At 38.3% G+C, this 25,581-nt stretch overlaps 5 protein-coding genes across 9 annotated transcripts in view; 2 read left to right on the top strand and 3 right to left on the bottom strand.

Annotated features, from left to right (window-relative positions):
• LOC115239931 (zinc finger CCCH domain-containing protein 13-like) overlaps positions 1 to 3,067 on the top strand; it is a 4,016-nt gene extending 949 nt beyond the window's left edge. The window contains exons 3-4 of the mRNA XM_029814800.1: positions 224 to 2,587; positions 2,780 to 3,067. Coding sequence (XP_029670660.1) covers positions 224 to 2,587; positions 2,780 to 2,822 — 2,407 coding nt within the window. The 3' untranslated portion in view covers positions 2,823 to 3,067. The remainder of the gene's footprint in view (positions 1 to 223; positions 2,588 to 2,779) is intronic.
• A 467-nt stretch (positions 3,068 to 3,534) lies between these two features.
• On the bottom strand, positions 3,535 to 9,932 carry LOC115239919 (centrosomal protein of 162 kDa). 2 transcript variants are annotated; one of them, XM_029814783.1, is made up of 6 exons: positions 9,756 to 9,932; positions 9,321 to 9,596; positions 9,094 to 9,193; positions 5,457 to 9,010; positions 5,102 to 5,263; positions 3,535 to 5,042 (listed from the first exon to the last, which is right to left on the bottom strand). In XM_029814783.1, exons 1-6 carry the CDS (start codon positions 9,792 to 9,794, stop codon positions 4,818 to 4,820), a joined length of 4,356 nt encoding a protein of 1,451 aa, XP_029670643.1. In that variant the 5' UTR covers positions 9,795 to 9,932; the 3' UTR covers positions 3,535 to 4,817. The 2 variants fall into 2 exon arrangements, with proteins under 2 accessions (XP_029670643.1, XP_029670642.1); XM_029814782.1 differs by having other exon boundaries at positions 5,445 to 9,010; positions 9,756 to 9,930.
• Positions 9,933 to 10,352: 420 nt separating this feature from the next.
• On the bottom strand, positions 10,353 to 16,204 carry LOC115239922. The gene is made up of 2 exons (XM_029814788.1): positions 15,805 to 16,204; positions 10,353 to 13,301 (listed from the first exon to the last, which is right to left on the bottom strand). Exons 1-2 carry the CDS (start codon positions 15,925 to 15,927, stop codon positions 11,679 to 11,681), a joined length of 1,746 nt encoding a protein of 581 aa, XP_029670648.1. The 5' UTR covers positions 15,928 to 16,204; the 3' UTR covers positions 10,353 to 11,678.
• Positions 16,205 to 16,352: 148 nt separating this feature from the next.
• LOC115239925 (pre-mRNA-splicing factor Syf2) lies at positions 16,353 to 18,100 on the top strand. The gene is made up of 4 exons (XM_029814794.1): positions 16,353 to 16,770; positions 17,024 to 17,164; positions 17,245 to 17,540; positions 17,622 to 18,100. The coding sequence occupies exons 1-4, from the start codon at positions 16,675 to 16,677 to the stop codon at positions 17,785 to 17,787; spliced, it is 699 nt and encodes a 232-aa protein (XP_029670654.1). The 5' UTR covers positions 16,353 to 16,674; the 3' UTR covers positions 17,788 to 18,100.
• A 6-nt stretch (positions 18,101 to 18,106) lies between these two features.
• LOC115239920 (TGF-beta-activated kinase 1 and MAP3K7-binding protein 3) overlaps positions 18,107 to 25,581 on the bottom strand; it is a 16,678-nt gene continuing 9,203 nt past the window's right edge. Inside the window, exons 2-10 of one of the 4 annotated variants that reach the window (XM_029814785.1) lie at positions 23,992 to 24,132; positions 22,004 to 22,484; positions 20,944 to 21,309; positions 20,345 to 20,569; positions 19,563 to 19,714; positions 19,398 to 19,491; positions 19,058 to 19,321; positions 18,312 to 18,368; positions 18,107 to 18,236 (exon numbers count right to left, since the gene is read on the bottom strand). In XM_029814785.1, the coding sequence (XP_029670645.1) occupies positions 18,211 to 18,236; positions 18,312 to 18,368; positions 19,058 to 19,321; positions 19,398 to 19,491; positions 19,563 to 19,714; positions 20,345 to 20,569; positions 20,944 to 21,309; positions 22,004 to 22,484; positions 23,992 to 24,099 (1,773 nt within the window). In that variant the 5' untranslated portion in view covers positions 24,100 to 24,132 and the 3' untranslated portion in view covers positions 18,107 to 18,210. Of the gene's footprint in view, positions 18,237 to 18,311; positions 18,369 to 18,617; positions 19,322 to 19,397; positions 19,492 to 19,562; positions 19,715 to 20,344; positions 20,570 to 20,943; positions 21,310 to 22,003; positions 22,485 to 23,991; positions 24,133 to 25,581 lie in introns of those variants that run through there. The other 3 variants (XM_029814784.1, XM_029814787.1, XM_029814786.1) reach the window with 3 other exon arrangements.

The following is a 25,581-nucleotide window of genomic DNA, read 5'->3' on the forward strand; positions in this document are numbered from 1 at the left end:
TATTTTTTATATTATTATTACCCCTTTTTAATTTTTGATTTAAATATCATTAATTTATTATAAGCAGCATTTTAGATCAAAAACAGATTATTTTTTCTCTTATAAATCGTATCCAAGCAGCACATGTTGGTTTCATAAACGTTTCCTAAAAATATCTAATATCTTTATATATGTTTTTTAAAATTATTTATAATAAAAATTACAGAAGCATTATTATTTCTAGGGTGGACGCCTGTCCAAACTTAAATCCTTTCGCCAAAACGCCTGCACATCTGATTACCGAGCCGGAAATAGCTCCCAAACCAATTAACGATCATGAAATTAAAGTACCCAAATCACCTATATCTCGAAGACTCGCGCTCTCTCGATCTTTGAGTCTCGATCGCTTGTCTAGGATCGGTTCGCGGGAGACTGAAGAACGATCGTCCAGAAATGTAAGGGCGATTGAGAGGCTCTCAAGATCCAGGACTCGCGTATCTGACAACGAATCCGTCAACCGACTTCGAGAATCTCGATTTAGGACCATCGTGGAATCCCGCAACGCCAGGAACTCGTACGATCCCGCCACTCGGCTCTCTCGATCGCAGGATTTATCCAACCGTGCGACCGATCGTCGTTCTATCGTGCGAGATTTGGAACGTCGTGTGACCGATCGTACGAATTCCCGATCACGATCCACGGAACGACGCGAGTTCAACGAAATCGCGCGTCGCCAAAATCGCGTCGATCGATCGACGGGCCGACGAATTTCTCCGAATCTTCAGCCTCGTACAAATGATCGCAGATCACTCTCGATGGAACGACGAGAACCGAGTGAAATCAATCGGCAAGAATCGCGCGATGTTCTAGCTGTCCGTCGCGAATACCGAGATCTGACACGAACTCGCCTGGACCATCGATCTGAGATGCGCGAGCGTAGAGTACGATCTGTCGAACGTCGAGATGCAGAACGATCGAATCGTCGCGAAGATCGCAAAAGTCTTCCGAAAGCTCGTTCGGAAGACATCGCACGAGGGGACATCGATCGTAACAATAATCTGAATCGCCGAAATCGAGAACGATCCCTTGACACCCGCCGCGCCCTTCTGGATCGAGTTGCTAATCAAGAACGCAGATCACGTGCTTCGATTGTCACCAGGAATTCTCGTAAAGATCTCGTTAGATCCAACGATCGTCGGTCGCAGTTTCGATCGATGGAACGTATCAACGATTTCGACCGCGAGACACTTAATAGGCGAGTCAGATCGGTTGATTCGAACATCGAGAGATCTAGATCATCCTCCCAACGTAGATCTTTGGCTCGATCTATGGAAATAAATCGTATCGAGCACCAAAGGGTTGAGAATCGTCTTACCGGTCGAAGATCTCTCGATCGAATGACGTCGCGAGTTCCGTCCGAGGACGTACGTCGAGAAAGGATAAATCGTTCGCAGAGGATCGTGAGCCAACGTGATTCGCGCGGAAATATTGTGAGAGATAATTCTATTATTATTCCAGCACGTTCAGTTAACGATTTCAAAGACATTTCGAGTCGGGAACGAAGAGAGAGAAACATTCGATCTTCCCGTTCCGTAGATCGTAATTCGATGTATCGTCGGGAATTTGCGAAGATCAAAGAGTCTAGAGATCGTAGATCGCACGATTCTTCAAGGGAGCAACGAGATTTAACTCCGGAGCGACGAGAAAGGACGAACCGCGTGTATCGATCTCGCGAGGAACGAAGGATCCCGCAGCAATCTCGTGAACAAATTGGACGAGTGTCTAGGAGAACTCTGGAAAGACGAGTCTTAGACCAACGCGATTCACGAAGATCGTCTGAACGAAAGATCGACGAGAGCGCGAGATTGCGCGAAGCATCCAGGATGACAGACCGACGTCTGGAACGAAACCCGGAGTTGCGAATTTCTCGTGGAAGGATTCTGGAAAAACGATCTACTGTTAATTCAGGAAAATCGTTCGAGCGAAGGATCGACGACAGCTCGAGATTACGCGAAGGATCCAGGATGCAAAATCGCCGCGTGGAACGTAACTCTGAACTACGCGATACAATCTCGATGCGAATGATGGATCGCAGAGCGAACGGAGCAGCAGTTTACGAGAAAAGAGTCGTTCATTCATTGGAAAAGAGATTGGATGCGCGACGCGATCAACAGATCAGAGGTCTAAAGGAGCGCCGAGTAGCTCGATCAGTTGAGAATCGATTTACCGAATTTCTTGAAAAAGATTCTATTAGACAATTGCGTCATAGATCATCGAATCTGAATGTCAAAGATCCATCCCGACTCGCCTCTCTTCGTCGAGTCATCAGAGCTTCTCATGTTCCTGAACAAAATCGCGAACAACGAGCATTGTCTGCAGAGAGAATGATTTCTAGGATTGCATCTAATGATCGATTGTCCGCAAAATGGGAACGAAATTCGCAGGATGTAAGCGTCGAAAAAATTAGGGCAAAGATCCTTCCCAAATCAATGGACTACGAACTTTTCAAATATCCTACGACATATGACTTTATGAAACAAGCTTTCATCGTGGCACTTTGTACCGTTTACGGACTTTCTCTCTATAATGGCAAAAAAGCTTTTATTGGGTAAGACACACGTCATAATTATTATAAAATATTTTCTAGAATATAGAATGTGAAATAAAATAAAATAATTGTTAATTTATAATTAAAGACTACAACAGAATAGAATTATTAAAATAGATGTAGATACTGATGATATAATAAAACGTATAATAATAATAATAATAAAACAAATAAAATAAAATATTTTTTCAGCAATAACATGGCGCAGCAGATGCAACGTTTCATAGTCTGGTAAAAGGAAGAGATAATTGGCTACCAAAACGGCACTGAAAACTGCTACTTTCTGGACCTCTGCTTCTATCGATTTTATTATTTCACGAATTAAAAAGTTATGTTGCGATGTATGTGATATTTTCGAAAATACTCAGAAATATTAATGTATATTAATGTACAGCTCGTGTGTGTATCCCGCAAAAATGTCGTATATATCTCTAGGATATTTTGTCCGAAAATAAATAGTGTTAGAATTGCGTAGTTAAACTTGCTACTTTCATTATTTCAACATAATTCCCTTTCTCTTTTTTTTCTTAATACTAGAGTATTACAAAAAAACGCGCACTATTTTCTTTATGTCATATATCAGGTGATTGCATAAGTTCGTGCCCGATTTAAATATAAACTTCAATAGATTATATCAAATAATTTCTTAATCAAACTAAGATAAATGATATTTTTTCAATAAACGTTAGACTTTATATACGATATTAGCCCAATTTTCAAAATTAATTTAAAATGCAAAAAGACTCAGAAAATATACGGCCTAAAAATTTATATTACGAAACATAGAGTATTTCAAAGCAATAACAAATTAATTGTCACATTTAGCTATCGGCATGTTAATTATTTTATGATTAACAAATTATTAAATATTATTGAAAAATATGAATTGAAGCAGTTTTCAACTTTTGCTGTACTGCTACTACCACTGAAAAGAAGACATCGATCTATCGACGAAAAGATTAAGTTTATTAAAGTTATAATTTTGGATTTTGTACATTATGTGTGTATCTGTAATGAGCTTAAATCTATTTAGAAAAAGAATGTGATTGTGTAGTTTGACGTAACCGAGTCTCAGGAAGATGATTGCCTTGAAAACGCGTAGAAAGCGTTTCAGAAAATCAGGCATTCCTTTTTATTGATAGCTCGTCCTTAAGTCTCGGCCACGTCGATTTGTGTGACGTGCTCGCGTTTATTATAAACGCGTACAGACATGACTACATTTCATGAGATCGTTAAACCACCAGCTAGGCTTGGCAACAGTAATAATAAACTAGAGTACTTATAATATATACGATAATACACATGATATAGTCGAGCGCATTAACTCGACTTCGTTGATCGCGAATAAACCGACGCAGAGTTTTATCCGAAATAAATACAGCGGTTTATCTCTCTTATAACGCTCTATATACACAGCAAAGTTTCCAAAAATTATCCGTAAAAAACTAGAGATATCGTTCACCTTTGGAAGAAATTCTTTAGAAGATATTTTTATTTGCCTACTTTCTTTCTTTTCTCCTACCAATTATCGTGTCATACGATTCGTTATAAGAACAAAATAAGCTGTAATAACATCAATGGAAAAAAAAATTGTATAAACAGCTGCGCAATATTTTTGATTCAAGACTCAATAAATAAATAAATAAGTAGAAAATATTATCTAATCTCTTAAGAATGTGTACGACTTACATTATACAAAAAATTAATTTCTAAACCAATAAAAATCGATTAATTAATAAAGCGGGCAGTACTTCGAGATATTGCACGCGCGGCAAGAGAATTGACGACGGATAAAAATCTGAAAAAATTGTAATATAGTTGTACGTTCGTTCGTCATTGGACTACGCTAGTTCGCGATAGCGTTCCTTTGTTTGGCAGTGATTCGAGCCTACCGAATAATTTGCAAATTCCACGCTGATAGGCACGAACTCGCGGAACGAACGGTGTGTCATGGACGTGAGAAAGAAGATTGCGCATTAATAACGATAATAATCCTCACAAATCCTGGAAGAGTCGACGGAAGGATATCGACTAAATATTTTGGCTGAATGTAACGCGAACAAACGCATTTACGTACCTATACCTTCGATATCTAATGCCTCTCTCGGGAATTATTTAAGATTACATCGCAAGTCTTAATCCTGTAAAAATTATCACAATATTCGATGATGAACCGAGAACCATCCGATACATTGTACGATAATAGAAACGATTTCTCGATTCAGCGATATCAATGGACGTTAGCGATCTCCTGTAGCATTCCTAAAATATAATCGAGCTCTTGCCGAAAGTAACAAAGCTGCCGATTCTTGCCCTTCTCATTCTTACAGTCTTTGCATTGCGATCGGTTCCTCAATAAGTCGCGAATTAACGTCTGCAAGGTCATTTCTCTACTCTCGTGCCGTTGCTGGAGAATCGTAATTTTATCCTGCAGCAACTGCAATTGTTCCGTTCCCTGAAATAAAAACATCATATAGAGAGCCATCTTAAAGATCAAAAATATTTTTCACATACCGGCGTTGTTAAGTATTTGACTTTCTCGGTCAGCGTTTTCACTTTATTCTCCAAATGTTCTCTTTCGGCCTTTAGCACGACTACCTGCTCCTTGTAGTCCCTAAACTTTTCGATTTGTTCTTTTAAGCGCGATATGATCGCTCCCTGAGTATTAATCTGGCCCTTAATAATAAAAATTATAAAATAATAAAGATTCTCAATGTTATGATGAATATATGAGCAAAGCAAAAATTTCTTTTAATCTACACAAGCAAAAATCTATTCTAAATTTTGTGCGACCAGATGATAAAAAGCAAATAAAATACAAGAGACAGAAGCCAAGTGCCTGCTAAGCATTACAAACCTGTAACTTTACCACTTTAGAGTCTCCGAACTTGATGCTGTATTCTTTCACAAGAGTAGCCATTTCGCGTTCGTGTTCCTCCTGCAAGAGATTCAGATCGTATAGTCTCTTGCTCTTTAGAGCCATAAAGTCCTTGTTCATCTTGTTCAGCTCTTCTTTCAAAATGTCGTTTTCGTTAGTTAACTTTTTGATAACTCCGTTCTTGCCGTTCTCCGTATACTGCATCGGATCATACAACTTTGGTGTCGACGACGACAGTCTTTGCGAGTCGGAAACATGTCCGTTCTGATAGACATTCGAATTCTGATCGTTTCCTTCACCGTTTTTCATTCCTCGAAACGCCCTATCGAAATCCATGCTTCTGAAGCTCCTCCGATCATTCAATAATTTCTCCCGTTCCTTCTGCAATCTACGATTCGTCTTCTGTAACTCCTGATACTCCTTGGTTATCTTCGAGACTGCTTTATCTTTATTCGCTATTTCTAGTTTCAAGCCTCTTATAGTGGCGATAAGATGCGTGTCCTCTTTCGGATTTTGAGACTTTGGTCCAACCTTCATCGCTTTTTGATCTTTCTTCTCTTCCATCGCTGAAGCTTTTTCATCTCTCTTATTAGTCTCCATATTCTTGCTCTCCACATGCCTGACTGTCGTCTGTGTGAACATGTCATTGTACAACTTGTGTTCCTTTGCGGTAGCTTCCAACAGTTTCGCCTCCAACTCCGTTATCTGAACCACGTACTTTTCCTTCATGTCGGAGAACTTTTTCTGTAAGTCAACTAAATTTTGTTGCGCGACATTCTCCTTGTCTTTAATCTCGTTTTCAAGACTCGCTATTCTTTCCTCCAAAAGTTTTACTTTCTCGGAACCGATCTTTTCCTGTTCCGAATTGGCAGTCAGTATGAGAGCCGAAACCGAATCCGGATTCTTCCTCTTGAGAATACGCTCCAATTCGCGCACTTGCCTGTTTAGATCTATGATTTTCTTATTGTCCAGAATAACTTGATCCTTGAGTTTCTGGGTCAGCTGTTTCTCGCGCTCGGTGTGACTCTTGCTTATTTGCAACTTCTCCTGGAGATTCCCCTCTTTAATTCTAAGTTCCAATAGTTCCTTCTCCAAAGGCAGTATATTTTGCTGAAATTTCTCCAGCTCCTGCTTCGTCACTCGCAGCTGCTCCGACTTTGAGCTCAATTTGATACTCAGATCTTCTAACTGTTTCTTAAGATCTAACTCCGTGGTGCTCATCACTTGTAACCGATCCGTGATGAAGTTGTTTTTCGCTCTCAGCTGCTCCTTGAACATCTCCAATTCGTCCGTTAGTAAACTGTTCTGTTGAGTCAAATCGTCATTTTTCAGCAGGCAATCAACATTTTTCTCCTTCAATTCAGACACTTCGAGATTGAGCTTCAACGTCTCCTCTTGAAGATCTTTCATCCGATCAGTGAGTTGTTGCATGTCGTTCGCCTCCGATACCGTGATCTTCTGTTTAGATTGCAAACTCTTCAGCTCCTCTTGCATACGTTTCGTATCCTGCATCAACTTCTTGTTTTCGGTCTCATAAGCGCAGATTAGGTTCTCCTGCTTTTCCAGTTCTTGTTCTAGAAGAACGATTTTTGTATCGTTCTTAGCTGGAACTTCCATGAGCCTCTCGTTCAGAGAAAGCTCGTCGACTCTCGCTTTCAAAATTATATTCTGTTTCTTCAAAGCAAATAGTTCACCCTCGAAGGACGTACGCATTTCTTCGATTTGACTTTTGTACAGCTTCGCTTCGGATTCCAGTTGTTGCTTTAGAAGCGCGTTCTTATGTCTCTCCTCACGACATAACATCTCCCAATCACGTTTCATCGAAATCTGCTTCGAATCTCCAGCAGCCATCAAATTTTTCCTGTAACTGTCAGGTGATTTCAACTGAGATCCTTTGCATGCAGCTGGCAAACTAGATGTGGATCCAGTTTTAGCAGAATCTATTTTTGGTTTCGGAAATGTATTATGTTTCGATATAGTTTTGGAAATTGATCGGGATTGCACTTTCGGTTTTATCATTGGTGATTTTTTAGAGACCAGGTTCACAGATTTCTTGGACACATCCAGTGCTTTGTTACTTCTGATATTTTCGAGAGAGGTTCTCAGAGGAGGCTGGCATATTTGATCATAGCTCTTGGACTTACAAAATCTTATTTCTTTCTTCAATTGTTTATTGCTCGGTGCACTAACCACGCGATCGGTTTTACATACACCTGTTGTTTTTTTCAAAACACTGTGACCAGACACTTCTTGATGATCCATCCTAGAAGTCTTGGATGCTTTGGCAACATGCAAACTTTCCATTTTTGTATCAACTTTCCCTTCTGCGCACACAGATTTTTTATGCACCAAATCTATCTTCTCTGCATTTTCTTTCACATTTTCATTTAACTTTTCAGCCATGAGTTTGGGTATTGCATCCGCAAACAGTTCTAATCTTGGTGTCAATCCCACTGTATACAATTCACTTTCAGACTTTTTATTGTCTTCTGTTATATTTTTATTACTTTTTCTGTCTATGTCTGTTGATATAGATTTTTTAGATTCTTTATTAGAATTTTGCAAGAATGTTGCCGCGATTGATGGAGAATTAGGTGCTCGTTTAGATTGTCTTTCGCTAACACTGGAATCACTTTCATTAATTTCATGTTCACCGTGTGTATTGTTAGTGTCTGATAATTCCTTTCCTAATATCTCAGAAAATTCTTTTTCCGGAAATTCCGGGGTTTTGCCACTAGCTAATTGATTCTCTACAGTCGATAGTTCGCCATTGGTAGGTTTCAAAAAAAGATCATAGACTTTATTAGGCTCTTTTGATTCTGGCTCCTTTTTGTCCATGTTTTGCCCTTGAAGCAGCTTCAAGAAGTGTGAGAAATCTTCCTGCCCGAAACTAGAGCTCCCAGATATCCCACCTTCTGCCTTTTCCTTGGATTTTCTCAAGAAATCTTCGAAAAAGTTCTTGTCCACATCCGTGATTTCCTTCTGCAGATTCTCCTTTTCCATTTCCATTTTCTTTGTGCTCTTTAATTCCTCGGACTTGGAATGCCTCTCAATCGGATCATCCAAATCGGAACTACTCGATATCTCGACTTTCTGTTCCTCAAACTTTCTTCTTTGAAGTTCCAGTGTCTTTGGTGGTTTTAAACTACTTAGATTTTCGTAAACGATTTCGAATCCAGGACTGTTCTCTCGTTTTTTCTCATTTTTCGGACTTCTCTTTATCTTTTCTGTTTCTTTATGAACCTCTTTCTCTATTAATTGAAAAATATCAGCTTCTAATTGCCTTACTCTACTCAGGCTTTTATCTTGATTATTTTCTGGTACTAGAGTATCAGATTTAGATATACTTTTTGACAAAGTACTACTGTTTTTCCTCACTAGTTTCTCTGCTTCCTCTAATAATTCCTCTACTGACTTCTCTTCTTCAGTGGGATTCTTACTGGAATCACCAGATTTGGTACGTTCGGGACCTGAATTAGGACTTAATGCATCAGCAATCTTGCTCATTTCTTCCAATATACTACCAATATCTTCATCAGTAGCATCTATAACAAACATAAGCATATCAATCAAATACAAATACTGTTTTGTAAAGAGCTTTAATTTTACATATTGTATAAAATCTTACTTTCAAAATCTGATGGATATTTATCAAAAGCTGCAGATGCAAGTATATCGCATAAAGTATCATCTTTGTCTTTCACTTCTCCTTCGCTTTTCGACACTATCTGAAAAACATGTAAAGCAATATATTAGAAACAATAGTGAATAAAAGTATTCGCAACATTCTATCCTTAAATTTATATAAATTATAAAAAATATTTTATTACATCATTACATGATTTAATCAATTACTTTGCACATTCTTTCTTTTTCGAGAAACTCTTTCATAGAAGAGCTGACATCCGACGTAGGAGTAGGAGACTGCTTCATCTTTGCATCTGCATTCTTGGCACTTAAAACATCTAGACGTGTTTCAGGTCGCTTCAACCACCATTTATCTTGTGTATCTTTCTTATCAGCCGACAATTGTTCTTTGGTAGGTTTGATTTTTTTCTTAATCCGCACCGAATTCTCCCCAACACTCAGACTTACGGAGGATTCCAAAGTATCATCTTCTGAGGAGATCAACTAAAATAAAAATTTAAACATATAAAACACTCATCCGTTTATTTCGCTTAATAAAACAAATTTGTTTGAAATATCGCTCGACACATTCCAGTGACAGATTTAGGTTAAATGAACAACCATGGAGCTTGCGAATATGAATAATACTAAAATGAAACTTACATCTTCGATTCGCGGCGATTTTCCGGTATCCGAAGACATTTCACTGTTCGTCCGCAGATAAAATTGACTCAAAATGCTGTATATAATTGGTCATCTTCCTCGAACTCTTTGACACCTGCCATACTTTTTGTTTGTTTGTTACCTGTAATTCGTTTGGTTGCCGCTACGCTACGGCTCACGCAAAACGGGACGCGCGGAAATAAAATAATCCTCTTGTAAAAAAAGATAATCGCCACTAGTTAAAAAATTTATATTACATTTGACAAAAATTTAATTTCTTTAAATTGTGCACAAATTATAAAATCGCATTTTATGCGAAATATTTATATGACGAATGTTTTTACAAAACAATCTTTGAAAAAGATAAATTATAATCATTATAGTACACAGCGTAAGATCACAAATTATTTTCTTTGTCAAAGTATTTTATAGCCATTTAATTTGTCATATATGTGTATTGCTATGTTTTAACATTATCACATTTAATAATGCTACAAAAAAATATGAATCAGAAACAGAATTTTTTATGAAAAGATAAGAAGTGATGTGGGATCAGGATAATGTTTTGTACAGACATTATAATTATATAATTTATGCAGTTGTATAACATTTATTAATTAATTCAGTGATATGAGAAAGATATATCTTTTGGGAATAACAACGTTTATTTATTTGTATATTAACGGACAGATAATTTAGAGAAGCATTTTGCAATAATAAGAGATTGAATAAAAGCTTATGCAATTAATATCAATATTATTATTGTAAATCAAATTTAATGATATAATATTATTTAATTTTTATATTTGATAATATATAATAATGAAATTAAAGTATAGTTAGTTACTTAACAAATCCGTATATTTATTAACCATCATAATGTTGATAAATTTGAATGTTCAACAATCCTAATAAAAAAATGATCTTTTAAATAAAATATGATTTTTTTTAAATAGAAAAATATTGTTAAACTATATATCGATCGTATTAATGTATAAAATTTCAAAGAAGCATAAAAAAAGCAATTTTCGAATATTATATGCCTTAATCTGCATACACAGAGTTCTCCAAAAAATCGGTCGTTTTATATACATTTTCATATACATTTATCACATATTCTCATGAAATATATATCGATATATATTTATATCTTTTGTTTTTCATAAAATAGATCTCTATCTATATTCGTATATTTATTTCTTAATCTTTGAAGGCGACTTGTGAATTTCTTACATAAAATCTTAAGCATATGCAACAGTGTCATTGTTTAATGTAACGTAAATCGACAAACAAGATATGCATATATATTCTCGTTCACAAAATAAATGATATAATAAAGATAATAACAGATGATAATATATTTAAACAAAATAAAATATATACAGATATAAACAAATCTGTTATTTCCCGTTTATTGTCCATGTGCTCACAAATGTATCAATAATCTTAATAAAGGCCAAAAAAAATTCCAATAAAAAAAAAGATAGAAAAGATCAATGATTATAACTGATATAACTAATGTTTTTTGTCATTGCAAAAAATAAAAAAAATTGCTACTATTGTTACATTTCATGAACAAAAATTTCGTCTCTCGTTATCGTTATATAATATAGAATATTAAACTTAAACAAAGCGCGTTTCTGTCATTTCAAAAGCGATATATCCGGAAATTAAGAAGAAAATTGCCAAAATAATCTTTAGATAGAAACTTATAGGTACATGTGCATTCTCATGCATGTATAAGCAAAAAGGATTCCTTAATCATTCTCTTTTACACATTTTAAAAATACATCTTAATCTCTCGCACGTCTTTCATACATAGCGAAGATATCCAAAAAACTCCTTCTTTCATACTCTTTCAAATATCCTTTAGATGGCTTGTAAATTTTGTAATTCTCGGAAATTCGGCCACGTAAGGAAAGATCAATCGTAGTAGCATCTATGTAGTCTGAATAATTCCTTGTTCGCAAAGCTGACGTCGCACGTCTCGCAGTAGTGTTTAATGGTCTCGGCCAGCTTCACCATCGCTGGCTTTATCTTTGCGCTTTTGTTGATGTCCATCAGTTTCCTTGTTTGTAACTTTTTCACCGACCAATCCATGTAATTGTTCTTTCTCGCTTTGCCGTTTCTCAGGAAGGCATCCTGACTTCTCAGACATTTTGGCGAATAGTTCGCCGCTGGCAATCGATAGATCTTCTTCGTCTTCACCAGGCTGTTCTTCATGATGTTGGACAACGACTTTCGCTTGGCTTGCTGAAATTTATTTCGTAATTGTGAATGACTCGACTTGAAATAATCTGATATGTCATCTTGTAAGCTGACATAATTATCCCTCGTCAATGCTTTGACATTCGCGGGTAAATCGGCGAGCGAATTATTCGGTAATCGAGATATCGTGCTGGTCGTTTCACTGAGCACCGTGTCTTCCAGATCGTCCAAAACTTCCTGCTTTATCTTGAGTTTCGGAGCAAATTTATTTTCATTTTTCGAACGCAGCTTCGAGTTCTGCTCCGTGTCTTCCACTTTGCGTCTCTTCGTACGGTAATCCGATACCTTTCTCATTTTCGGTTCCTGATAATCCACGACGTTTCTTCTGGGTCTTAAATTACGCCCTTCCAACTCGTCCATTTGTTCCACCTTGATCTGTCGAGTCCATCTAAAGTTCGATGTAAACGTCGTTTTCGGATTAGAAATATCCGAGTTGTTCGTTACAGATGGTCCCGAATCAACATCAATCGACATTCTCTTCTTATTCAACGCATAGTCCACTAGATTTTTCTTGGGTTTCAAATTTTGCACTATCGTTCTCCTCTTATTTGACGCATAGTTCACCAGATTGTTCCTTGGTCTCAAATTCCGCACTATCGTGCTTTCCGAAGTTGCTTGACTTCTAGAAACCGCTTCGAGTCCATAAGAACGGTTTCGCGTCTTCAGGGAGAATACGTCATCTCTGGTGTTCGTATCTGTGATTAAACGATTTCGCGCGTTCTCGACAGCGTCGATGCAAGAAAGACGATTCTGCGGGCAATCTGGAAACATCGCTTGCGTAGAAGTGTTCCTCTTGATCGGTTTTATTCTGGCGGCAGTGTTCTCGAGAGTCCTTTTCCGCGAGTCGCTCGCGATTTCATCGCATCTAGACACGGATTCTCTATAATTCTGACAAAATTCCGCGGTAGTCTTTCTTGCTCTACTTTGGTCCTTCTTATCACAGCAACATCGGTAACGCGAGAGTGTCGCATATGTCAATCCGTTGTGAATTCCATCGGCAGGAAGTGCCATCGAATTCATCGAGTTGATATACTCCATGTTCTCTATCAGCGGTTCCAGCTCATATACATCGTAATCAAGCGACTCTGTCTTGATCTTCACATTCTCAATATGCACCATCGGCACGCTAATCTTCTCCCGGTCCTTTCGCATCCACGACAACTGACTTTTGAGCGCCGCGTCCGTCTTCAAACAGTCCACGTAGAATTTATGTAACTCCTCCAGCTTGTAGCTACACCGATGGCACATCTGCTTTGGCAGTAGATCCATCTCGTGCACCTAAAGAACGCATAGTACATACGAATTAAGAGGACGTGATCCCCCGAGAAGGGATGTTTTGGCTGTACAATATTAGCAAAAAACCGCCAAAATAAAAAATAAAAAAAAATTTCTTACGCTTATACTCTTTGAAAAATCAAATAAATAAATCCGGATTATAAAAAGATTTAAAGTATCACAAAATAATATGGTCTTTAACGTCTTCGTAAAAGAAAATAGTTGTAATTAATATTTTTCCTAATTTATAACAAAAACTTTTGATCGTGAATACCCCATGAAATCAAGTGCAAGAAACAAAGAAAAACGAGTAATTTGCAAAAAGAGAAAGAGAGAGATAATGATTTTCTATAATTTTTAGAGAGTAAATAACTTTTAAACGAATAAGTAGATCTAAATCAAGTTTTGCACAAATATTTATTAGAGTTTTCTTAATATATGTGATCATTTTTATTTCGTTGGCAATGTTTTTTCCTTGTCAAATTTGTCAATAAATACTACAATACGCGATTTTCCATAAGTATCAATATTAACTTTAAACTTAAATAATTTCCAAAGTTAAGAGAATTGTGCTCAGGTTTTACACAGATACTCAGAAGAAATAATAGAACAATTTACGAAATTTTCATGCTTTTGTCAATGTTTTGACATATGACACATACATCCTTTCGTCCATTTTTTTTTTCTCCAAAGACAAAAAATTAATTTTAAGCTTGAGAAAAAATTAATCTAGCTAATTTTTAATCAAAGATTAATTTTCGCAATCCTCATTTCCTCGACAGATTTATGTTTCCAAGATTCTTTCTAAAAAAATAAGAGATAACAAAGTTATTGCATTATATAAAATCTTTCGATTGTTGCACAATTGTCGGTAGAATAATTTTTATAAAACTTTCAGGATAGCCATAGGATCATATCGTCGAATTGCAGGAAATAAATGAAGAATAATCGAGCGTGCATCATCGTATTTGTAATGGCTGTGCGTATGTGATAGACATGTGTAAATGGCATGCTGCACAAGCTTGAAAACTTCCGTTCATTAACATTATCGCGGTATTCTCACTACCTCGCTAATAGCTCCAAAATAGGTCCGAAAAGTGGCATAGTTTGTCGCAAGTTTAATTGCTTATTTCTAACTCATATTCAATTCAATGATATATCTACACGTTTTTTCTTTGCTTTTATTCCATATTATACATATTCATTATATTAATAAAATATTATTCTGTATTTACATTCATTTGAATATCAATCATATCATAAATCACAATAAATTAGAATTCAAAAAAAAAAATGTAAATGTACAAGCGATACATTCAAAATTTGCGAAAACAGAATGATTAAGCAATCTAACTTGACATTTATCATCATGATACATTATTTATACAAATATATAACATATACAAGATATATGCAAATAATCTGGTTTGAAGATATTTCAAAATTGTTTTGATTATTTCGAAAATGATATTAAGTACATGAAAATGTTGAAATATGGAAATAAATTGATTTATTAAGTTAATAAAAAGATGTAATTATTCAAGGTTCTAAAATATATAAAGTTAATGCAAAAATATGTTATAAAACGTCCTATACATTCGAAAGATGAACGAATTTGAAAATCTTTTATTTACCATAATTTTTCTGCTTTAATAAAAAATTAAACTCTCTTTATTATTAAATCTCTCTATTATTTAATCTCGTTATTTATGTATATATCCATTATAACATACATTGCAAGATTTTTGTTCTTATAAATATAAATATAACAAATGCATTAAATTATATACGTATTCTAAACAATATATTTTATATACAAATATATATATTTATATATTAATATATATATATATATAAATTTATTTTAAAAATATATAATTAAAATATATTAAAAAAAATAATAGTACAAAAAGCCACGTGCGTGCCACCCCTTTGCCCCGGAATTCATTATTCCTTTCGTTCGTCAATTCCGACGTACTTAAAAATTCTTTTGTTCTCCTTCCCTCCCTCCCCCTCAGTCCAGCCACGCTAGTGTATTACGGTACCCTTTTTCACGTCGGAAAGACCACGTAAGCATTGATGGAGAAAGGGAGAGGGGGAAGAGCAAAGATGAAAAAAAAAGAGGAAAGAATTGAAAGGAACGATATAAAGCGTAGCTAATAATAACGCAGCTCGCGTTTCACAATAAGACCGTGCGAGGGTGCGCTTTAACGTATCGGTTGTGCCCTCGCAGAGGGCGAGAACCGCGGACACCGCGTGCGAAAGCGCCGTGCCGTACCCTCCGACAGTAGGGAGAATCGCGAAGGGGAAAGCGGACGGAAGGAAAGAGATGGATGCCGTGGAAAGGAGAGGGAGAGAGAGAGAGAGAGAGGGAGGGAGAGAGCGAGAGCGCCCGAACGAGAGAAGGTACGGATGCCGTGGAAAGGAGAGGGAGAGAGAGAGAGAGAGAGAGAGGGAGGGAGAGAGCGAGAGCGCCCGAACGAGAGAAGGTACGTGACCAACGTACCATGATCGGCAGCACGGCGTTGATCTTCCTGACATGGTTCTCACTCTCGTCGAAGATGTTGATGGAGATGCCCGACTGTTGGCCGCACAGACGGCACACGCGGCTCGACTCCAGGGTCTCCATGCCGCGCGCTCTCTCGGCCTCTCGTCGTCGCACCACGCCGTTCGGCTCACTCAGCCCTCTCGAGCGACGCGACGTCACGTACACGCGCGTCTTCGCTCGCTTTATCCGTCTCGCGCTCCAATGCTGCGTCGCCTCTGCTCCTTCGCGCTCGTATGCGAGTTCCCGCTCGTGTGTACTTGTCCGCGCCCTACCCGCGGGAATCTCGAAAAGCCCGTAGAAAGTCGAGCCGAATAGAGCAAGAGAGATGGCATGTGAAGAGGAGGGGAGGAAACGAGCTGACGGGAATGAGAGGGAAGGATAAATCGCGCGTGAGATCCGGTGGGGTAAAGGGATCTATGGTAAAATTACACTTTTAACGCAGCGACGATCGGTACGTAGATCCACTGGATATGACGAACGATGCTTGGGAATCTTTCACTGGATCGATTTACATCGCGTCGCGCACTGTAATTGTAAAGTATTGAGCTTTCGACGATAATGGCGCCTTTCGTAAAGTTCGAGTGTTCAGTGTTCAGCGAGATCTCTGGCAACGAGAAGTGATGATAAGTTTGAGGAAATCGATTATACCGACAGTTGATCGATCAGAAATTTTCAGATATGGCTATGTGGTTTTGTCTACATTTTCTAGATATATTTGGCGCTCTTCTCGGTCTTTGTGATCTTGAGAAACGACGTCATTTTACTCGCGTTGACATTCGACAAGATTTGTGGTTTTTTCTCAAAAATCGTATTTGATTCAATTTGAAAATGGATGATGCCGCATCGAGTGCATCGTCTACGCAATCGCTGTCAGCAAAATATCAAGAAAAGATGAAACGACTCAGGGAACTTCACGCTAAGAGGGTAAGTTTGCAATCGATCAAAGCTAGCCTGTAAGAGATGTTTTATGTTTTAGGAAAGTTTTGCAATTCAATCTCTTGGAATCGGAATAATCAATGTCACTTCATCATTTTAAACCTGAGAAATCAAATATTTCAGAACATTCTTTTCTCTCTTTATATTTCCATTGGTTATTCTAACTCCAAATTACCGAATGAATGTGTTAATCTATTAACATCATCATGATTTGTCTACATCGTCTCTATTGATTCAACAGAACGAAGCCAGAATGCAGAATCATAAAGAAGTTGTAGAGGAGGATAAAAGGAATAAGCTACCTACCAATTGGGAATCTCGCAAGAGACAGGCCGAATGGATAATACAGGACGAAGCTGCTAGGAAAGAGGCAGAGACTAAAGTAATATAACAGATTTCGATAGAATTTTACACTTTTAGATATACAAACCTATTTACTTAATTTACTTGTACTTTTTACAGGGCAAAGATTACGAACGAATGAAATTACTGAATATTGAAGCCACAGAAGCAGAGAGAATAGCTAGAAAGAAGAGGAGCAAACAAAATCCGGATCCAGGTTTCTCAGATTATGAACAAGCAGCGATACGATCATATAACAGATTGGTGAAGAATATCAAACCAAACATGGAAGCATACGAAAAAGCAAAGGAGAAACTAGGGCCTGCCTTTTATGGGGACCGAAATACGATAATGCATGGTTTGCACGAAGATAGAAAAGAAGCGATAGATAAAATGGTCACCAATTTGGAAAAACAGTAAGTAAAATTAATAATTTTACAGCAATATTGCACCATCTTCGATAACTCATATTTCACATTTATCTTTTTTCTTTACAGGGTCGCAAAGAGAGAAAAGTATAGCAGGCGCAGAATGCATAACGACGACGCGGATATCGATTACATCAATGAACGTAATGCAAAGTTCAATCAGAAATTGGAAAGATTCTATGGAGAGTATACTCGGGAGACAAAGTTAAATTTGGAGAGGGGTACGGCTATATAATGGCGGAAATATTACAATTATTATAAATATACTTTATATTTTACATATTATGCGATCATTTTTATACAAGTAAGAATCTGACGATAATAAAATTTTGTAGTTAAATCTTTCGTTATTATACCGGCACTTAATGCGCATTGATACGCGACAATCTAAATGTTCTAAAAGTTTCTCTCTAGGAAGAGAAATATAATATGTCAGAAAATCCAATTAGTTACTTAGCGTCAACTTGAAAACAGACTTTACAGCGAACTATTTAACTAATAACGCGTAATGTACACACTAATTGCAAATAAAAAATTAAATTATTACATTAGTCACATGTTCTATAATTGCTTAGAGCCCCCCCTACAATTTATTTAATTTAAATAATAATATAATTATATATATACAGTTCTTTAAAAATTTCTAATTCAGTTCACGTCATACCACCCAACTATGCACTGTACCTGAAAAAGTAAAAAAATAATTATTTTTATAGATAGTATTAATATTATTTCAACAAAAGCAGCGGGTATACTTACGTCTTGGCGAAAAGTTGTGATGATGCGTTACTCGTATATGAATATCTTGTGTCTCCCCTGAAAATTAGAGAACCATTTTCTAGTATTGCTATAAAATTCAATTAAATAATGTTATATATTATTATCAAGCATAAAATGCCTTTCCTTACCTTAAATTAGAGTCAATATTATATTTTTTGCTAGAAAATATCAACGCTATATCAACAATGTTAGTGCTTAGAAAAATCGTAAAAAAATATATAATTTGTAAATGAAAAATGTTAATTAATCATGCGGTATCGAAATCAGTAAATACACACGTATTTATAACAAACAAATGAAAACAAAGCCGCGCGCCTTGTTCTCTTTTATTATGCTAAAAACATGATCAATTAATCATAATTAAGTACACAATTTCTATAACATAGTTTAATAATAGCACACTGGTTAAAAGTTTCTTAAAAATATAGTGATGTTAAAATATATCACTTTTTTACATAAATACTTCACCGCGTCGACTTCAAAGTTCGATCGATTAGTATTTAATCGATCAATCAACTTTGAAATAACTTTAGCAAGTTTCCGCGGAAATTATCTCACAAATCAAACGACATGCTGTTAGGCAACGAGCTATTAGCTCTATTCTATTCCGGGTGACTGGAGTGGTATTGAAGAAGGTTTACGGTCACAACCAGCCGCTGCCGACGAAGACGACGACAACAATAACGTCGATAGCATCGTTCCTGGCGACTTGCCGTGCACTGTACCTGCATTACCGCTGGGGGTCAACAGTCTCGGCATGTCGCACTCCTCGCACTTGTTCATTAGCGGATGATTGTCGAAAGTACACATGGTGCAGACCCACGATGGTCCGTCCCGTTCATTGTCGCTCGCGATTGTCGGCTGTTCCGATCGCCACACTGGGGGTTGACTCGGCAAAGGTGGCGGTTGCAGATTCAGTGGTCTTGTCGGTAACGGCTGGCCAGTATAAATGCTCTGATAAAACTCCTCGTTGGTTTCGCCCAATGGTACTGAAAGCACAATTATTCGAGTTGCTTACAAACTGCTTATAATCTTATATGTGACAGTATAATAAGAAGTAGATACCTCGTCTGTCTGACCATTGATCCACTTGGTCGGCCAACCTGTCACACTCAATCTGTAGCATATATATTTCGCTCCTCAGCCGTTTCTTCAGCTCCTGCAAGAATTTTGTGTTAAAATATGCATTAAAAAGAAACCATATCGCGCATTCTTTTCTGCTATACACACTTGAGGGGATACCGAAGGATCCAGTGGTTTGGCGAGAGCTTGCACTTCCTTCTTCATTGCTTCAAGTCGTCCCTTCTCGACCCTTAATTCTCTGGCGAGCCTTTCTTTCCTAGCCAATTGCTCCGTGATCAACTTCTTTTGGTGCTCCGTCACTAAAAATTCCAATAACAATTTTAACTGACGTGTATACATAGACAAGAGAGAGGCGAGTCGAACCGCTTCAAAGCTTACTTTAACCACGACAACTTTCTAATTCTATCTTGCCGCGAGAGAAAATACTTTCGCAAGTGATGACATTGCCGCGGCTGCAATTCGTTAATTTTATCACATTACGCCTGGTTTATTACAATTTTATTAATCACGATGATAATATGAGTTAGACAAAGCACTTCCATCAGTTTTATCTGGGTCATTTAGATTAAAAAACGCGTTCTGTACGTCGTAAACAATATTATAACATTATCGTGTTTCTTCGTTAATTGGAAAAAAAAAAAAGAGCGAAGGCCATGGATACGCTTAACGTAACGACGTCCAGGAAACGCGCGGACTCTCGTAGTTAGAAAAACCGGATCAGGTGGTCCGCGTAGCTGTAACCGGCGGCGTGCGGCTATGTATAGCCCGGAGCGTGGGGTCAGGAATGCGTAAATAACGTTCCCGGTGTTGCGTGCGTGGGCGTAGTACGTGCGACCGAGTGACTTCCAGGTAAATATACATGTGCGCGCGCTTCTACAACGCTATAGCTACAAAAGTCAGAATCGGAAAGCTCGTCGTTCCGGCATTACTTTGACTCAACGATGATCGGTTCTGATCGGAAGTGGACTGCGTGTGTTCCCCAACACTGGCATTGGAGGGAGGTACGATGCCGATCATCGTGGGTGCGGAAGGCGTCGTCGGGAGACTGCAAATTGGGACGATATTCGTTGTCGGCGGTACGGAGGGTGTAGTCGGCGCACTCATCGTCGTTGTCGTCGGTCTTGGCAGCTGGCTCGGCGGTCCTGGCGGAAGTCCTGGGAGCGATGCAAACGAAAAAAATTCGTGTTAATTTTAGTAATAGGTTCTTTGACAAATCTAGACGAGATCTTGCCCAGAATTTTATTAAAATTAACAGTCAAATATATTTTATATTAATCAATCAAAAAATTCTCCCTACGTATATATACTTTATATTTTATATATCTTATTTACTTATATATCTCATTTATTGTATTACATTATACATATTATATTACTTTACACATATTATATTTTCTCTTATCAAATTTCTTTCTAGATAAATATATATTTTTTTTTTAAGTATATAAATTATAAACTGTACCAAAATTATTGGCAAATTTATATTACATTGTAATATTGTATATTACATTTGAAATAAAAAACATACCAGGTGGCCGCTGTGGACTCGTCTGAGTCGACGGTAATAGGCTGTTGGCCATCGGTGGTCTTATCCTCGCCGCTGCCACGCTACCGACGTTTCCTGGACCGATGCTGATCTGCAGGCGACTCTGAAAGCCACGTGGGTCCAGGGACGAAGTCGAGTAAGTCAGGCTCGATCCTTCCGACCTGATATCAATCGGGGGTTGCGGCTCGGAGGAAGGCGGCCTGAGAGTCAAGCTGACCGAGGTATAACTTCGCGTGTGATCGATCTGCGTCCCGGACTTCCCGACGACAGGTTCGGCGTAATGAGGCCGTGGCACGACGATGAGATCGCTTCGTTTACAAGGACCGATTGTCGGTACCGTTCGAAAATCTGTCGATGTAAAATTATAATTAAACGTTCGTCTACAAATTTTTTTTTTTCAATAATTTTTGACTAATTTTAGAGGCGATGGCTGAAATCAAAAGAAGTCGAGGGTGTATATCTGCGTCAAAGTCAACTTGCGAACTGGTTCGAATTTCTGAATGATGATTGTGAGAGCTTATGTGAGCGCGATTGATAAAAATAATATTCAAAACAACATTCGCAACATGGAGTAACGATAAGATAACGATTAGAATAAGAGTAACGATACGGTCTTCCGAGACGAAAACACTTGGCGTTGTTATACAAGTCGCTTAATTACTCTTCGCAATGTCCGTAGATGTCCTATTTATCTTTACGATTATCAGGAGCGAGATAAAAGTCCTTTTTACGTGCCGCGATCACTTTTGATTCGATACCATCGTATTAATTTTCAGATCCGCTTAATCGTATCACATATATTTAACGCTCGATATTGATACTCAACTATTCTGCAATATATCGTTAAAATTTGTTAAAAATATCTCGCCTGAGAAAAATAATTCATATTATTTAAAAAAAGTTCCTCTTTATACATTCATATATTTTTTATATCCAATATATGAATTAAATAATCGACGGAATTAAACACGCTATAACTCCTTCCACTCGACGTTAAATATTGCGGATACGATGTCAATTTCAGCAACGACAGCATCCGTACCGCGATTGCCCGCGGGGCTGCAGGCGACGTTGACGTTAAGCTCGAAGCCGGACGGTGCGTTGCTGCCGTTGCTATTGACGGTGCAACCGTCGTCGAAGAAGCCGCGCGACGTGCAGGCGGCCGGAGCGGACGAGGGGGTGACGACGACGGGGTTCGACGACGTCGTGGACGTCGCGCGAATGCAACCTACGACGGGGGGGATGCAACGACGTGTCATGCCGATGTCCAACGACGCCGGTCGATGGGGACGCCTGACGCCGACCGGGATGCCGAGTTGCTGCTGTTGCTGCTGCTGCTGCTGCTGGACCTGATTCATCGCGCAGCAACGTTGCTGTTCTCGTTGTTGCGGCGGAGATGACGGCTGATGGTGTTGTTGCTGCACCACGATGCAAGGGGCCGGCGGTGGAAACGCGCCCGGTGACGGACGGGACTCCTGGGTGGCCCGCAAGCTTCTCGCGCATATCTCCCGGTCGTGACTGTTCTGCAACGCACATGTACCTACGGTCAGTAGGTTCATCTGACCTTCATCTCCCCGAGGAATCGTCGATTTTTCCGGATATCGAAGATATATGTATATTGCGGGAAGCACGACAGAGCTCGCGTTCCCTGTCTTCGGGTTCCTCGCCAAAATCGCCGCGTTCCAAAATTGAACACGTCGCGCGATTGCTTACAATTATCCCCGGACATCGCACGTACATGTGTAATGCTGAGAAAGATTTATATACAATATTCTAGAAGCCTCGGATATCTTGTAATTTCCTCGGCCGATTTGGATGCAATCTTTCATGGGTGACGTTGAGGAAACCAGAAATATTATAATTTATTACATCCCTTTCAAATTTTTACTGTTATATTAATTTTTAATAAGTCTCGAATTAAGATTCGATTAAACTTGGAATTAGCTTATAGACGTATGTGTCATATGTCAAAACATTGACAAAAGCATGAAAGTTTCGTAAACTGTTCTACTATTTCTTCTGAATATCTGTGCAAAACCTAAGCATAATTCTCTTAACGGTTTGGAAATTATTTAAGTTTAAAGTTACTATTGATTCTTATGGAAAATCGCATATTGTAGCACTTATTGACAAATTTGACAAGGAAAAAACATTGCCAACGAAATAAAAATTTTCACATATATTAAGAAAACTCTGATAAATATTTGTGCAAAACTTGATTTAGATCCACTTACTCGTTTAAAAGTTATTTACTAAAAATTGTAGGAAAATATTATCTGTCTCTCTCTCTCTTTCTGTAAATTACTCGTTTTTTTTGTTTCTTGCAGTTGATTTCAGAGGGTATTCACGATCAAAAGTTTTTGTCATAAATTAGAAAAAAATATTAATTACAACTATTTTCTTTTACGAAGACGTTAAAAACCATATTATTTTGTGATACTTTAATTCTTTTTATAATCCGAATTTATTTATTTGATTTTTCAAACAATATAAACATAAGACATATATATTTTTTTTAAATTTTGACTGTTTTTTGCTACTATTGTACAGCCAAAATATCCTTAAAAAACCATGCCTTTTTGTCTTATCTCTATTTTCTATCCTAAAGTTTAATTCGCAAGAACGTTATATTCTCGAGAAAAAAATCATTTCCAAATCGGCTAAAGAATCTAAACGAGAAGCGAGAAGTATATCCAGTAGAGTTCTGTGGGGAGAACGGCCTATAATACTTAAATAAGATACACACAGGTTCCACGCTCGTGCAAATGGATTCAATGATGCATGATATAGGCGAGGAAGGTGGCGAGGAGAGGGTGACATGATTGTCAATTCTCGTTAAATCGTACATCATATAAACTGCGTTAAGCGCCGGCGGTTAGTCGTTATTGCGGCGATTAGGAAGTCGACGAGTTAGTTCTAGCGATTCTCTCTCGGGTGTTTGAGAGACGCAGAGCCGGGGGGAGGGGGGGAGAAAGAGGAGGGTGTGTTTAATAGGGCCACACTCCTGATGGACAAAGGCCACCTGTATACCTGGGCGATGCACTGGGAGACGACGTGATCAGGGAGCGCGGGGAACTGCTGCTTCAGCTCGTGGAACAGCTGCATGATAGTGATGTTAGAGCAGTGGCACTCCCCCATCGTGGGCCCCCATCCTCCTGGCAGGGCCTCTACCTGCAGGTGCCACGTATTATCGTTACACTTGGGCGTCTCGTCGTGTCGGACCGATCGCGAGTCGGTCGCCGGTTCCCCGTTAATTTTACGCTATTAATGGACCGACGCGCGCCAAGAGGATCCTCTCGTCTTTTGTAACGATCGCTTGCGATAACGAAAGACGAGCCAAGACTTCTGTCTCGTAATAACGCGATCCGGAAACCTTCCCAGAAACTTGGATATTTTGTAATTCATTGTATAAGCGAGTTGGGCCCGCATCCAGATCGAACGCTCTTTGTAGACCTGCCGGGGCGATCTCGGCGATATCGAACGACAGAAAGTTGGATGAGAGCGTGAAAACGGCGACCGGTGTTGGACTTTCTATGACTCGGATCACGTGCGATAATGACGGGAAAAAGATCGAAAGAAAGACCGTGGAACCTGGCAATAGGGAAACGCGTCAAAAAGTGCACACCCGCACCATACATTCTCTCTCTCTATTTCTTTCTCAAGTGGAGATTCGGCAGGTGCGATGCGTTACTCTTGAAACTTCCTTTCGCCCCTTCGTCATGCCAAGTAAGAGAGACGGAAGCTTTTCTCACTCTTTCAATGGCATGTCTTATCGTATTTATAAACTCGGCTGGCTAACCCATTATTCAGGAGTAACGGACAAGTCAAATAACGGTTTATTTCTCAGCATTAATCGGTGGAAAGTCCACGTTATCCCCTCCTGAAAAGAATTTCTTTTATCCTACGTCGTCTTACATTCTTCTCCCGCAAAGATTATAAACCGAAATATACAATCGATATCATCGGTCACAAGTAGCTCGAATTCAGATCTAAATTACGAAAAAAATTCATTTGCACTCTAATATTAATATATGTCATTATACAACGCATGCTTTTGCTATTACATATATTTTTCTTAGAAATAGTAGTTAAAAAATAGCAACTATATAAACTTATACGATTCAGAAGAAATCTAAATGTGTATGCTTACGCACGAGAGATGAATCATGGCAGGATTTTTTCGTCAAAAACTGCCAAAATCTGCGCGGACTAATTTGAAATTCTGATCTATTCCAACGCGACCGATCGCTCTACGACACCCGTTACATTGCGGAATTGGCAGCTGCGTAGGAAGACGATGGACACCTGTGCGGCATGCCATGTAATAGTGTCGCATAATTAGCCGGTACTAAAGCCGCTGTAATGCAATCTTGCGGATAAGTTTGTTTGCGGAAAATGACGCTTGCGCGAGACTGTAGCTAGTCATAAAAAAAAAAAAAGAATTAAAGCGGCATTATATGCCATAATAAATAGTGTCGCCGGTACTAAAGCCGCTGTAATGCAATCTTGCGGATAAGTTTGTTTGCGGAAAATGACGCTTGCGCGAGACTGTAGCTAGTGTAGCTAGTCAAAAAAGAATTAAAGCGGCATTATATGCCATAATAATAATAATAAATAAAA

Source organism: Formica exsecta, unplaced genomic scaffold (genome assembly GCF_003651465.1).
Source record: "Formica exsecta isolate Colony F162 unplaced genomic scaffold, ASM365146v1 scaffold4, whole genome shotgun sequence".
NCBI lineage: Eukaryota > Metazoa > Arthropoda > Insecta > Hymenoptera > Formicidae > Formica > Formica exsecta.

What these genes read in the sequence shown, in the direction of transcription:
- LOC115239919 (XM_029814782.1), bottom strand. Translation starts at nt 9,794, where the DNA reads ATGTCTTCGGATACCGGAAAATCGCCGCGAATCGAAGAT. An exon ending in ATATCCATCAGATTTTGAAA is followed by an intron (nt 9,011 to 9,093) that starts GTAAGATTTTAT and finishes TGTTTGTTATAG; the next exon opens with ATGCTACTGATGAAGATATT. An exon ending in CTAAAGTGGTAAAGTTACAG is followed by an intron (nt 5,264 to 5,444) that starts GTTTGTAATGCT and finishes TTTATTATTAAG; the next exon opens with GGCCAGATTAATACTCAGGG.
- LOC115239922 (XM_029814788.1), bottom strand. Translation starts at nt 15,927, where the DNA reads ATGGAGACCCTGGAGTCGAGCCGCGTGTGCCGTCTGTGCGGCCAACAG. An exon ending in ACGCCGTGCTGCCGATCATG is followed by an intron (nt 13,302 to 15,804) that starts GTACGTTGGTCA and finishes TGCGTTCTTTAG; the next exon opens with GTGCACGAGATGGATCTACT.
- LOC115239925 (XM_029814794.1), top strand. Translation starts at nt 16,675, where the DNA reads ATGGATGATGCCGCATCGAGTGCATCGTCTACGCAATCGCTGTCAGCA. An exon ending in GGAAAGAGGCAGAGACTAAA is followed by an intron (nt 17,165 to 17,244) that starts GTAATATAACAG and finishes TACTTTTTACAG; the next exon opens with GGCAAAGATTACGAACGAAT. An exon ending in GTCACCAATTTGGAAAAACA is followed by an intron (nt 17,541 to 17,621) that starts GTAAGTAAAATT and finishes TTTTCTTTACAG; the next exon opens with GGTCGCAAAGAGAGAAAAGT.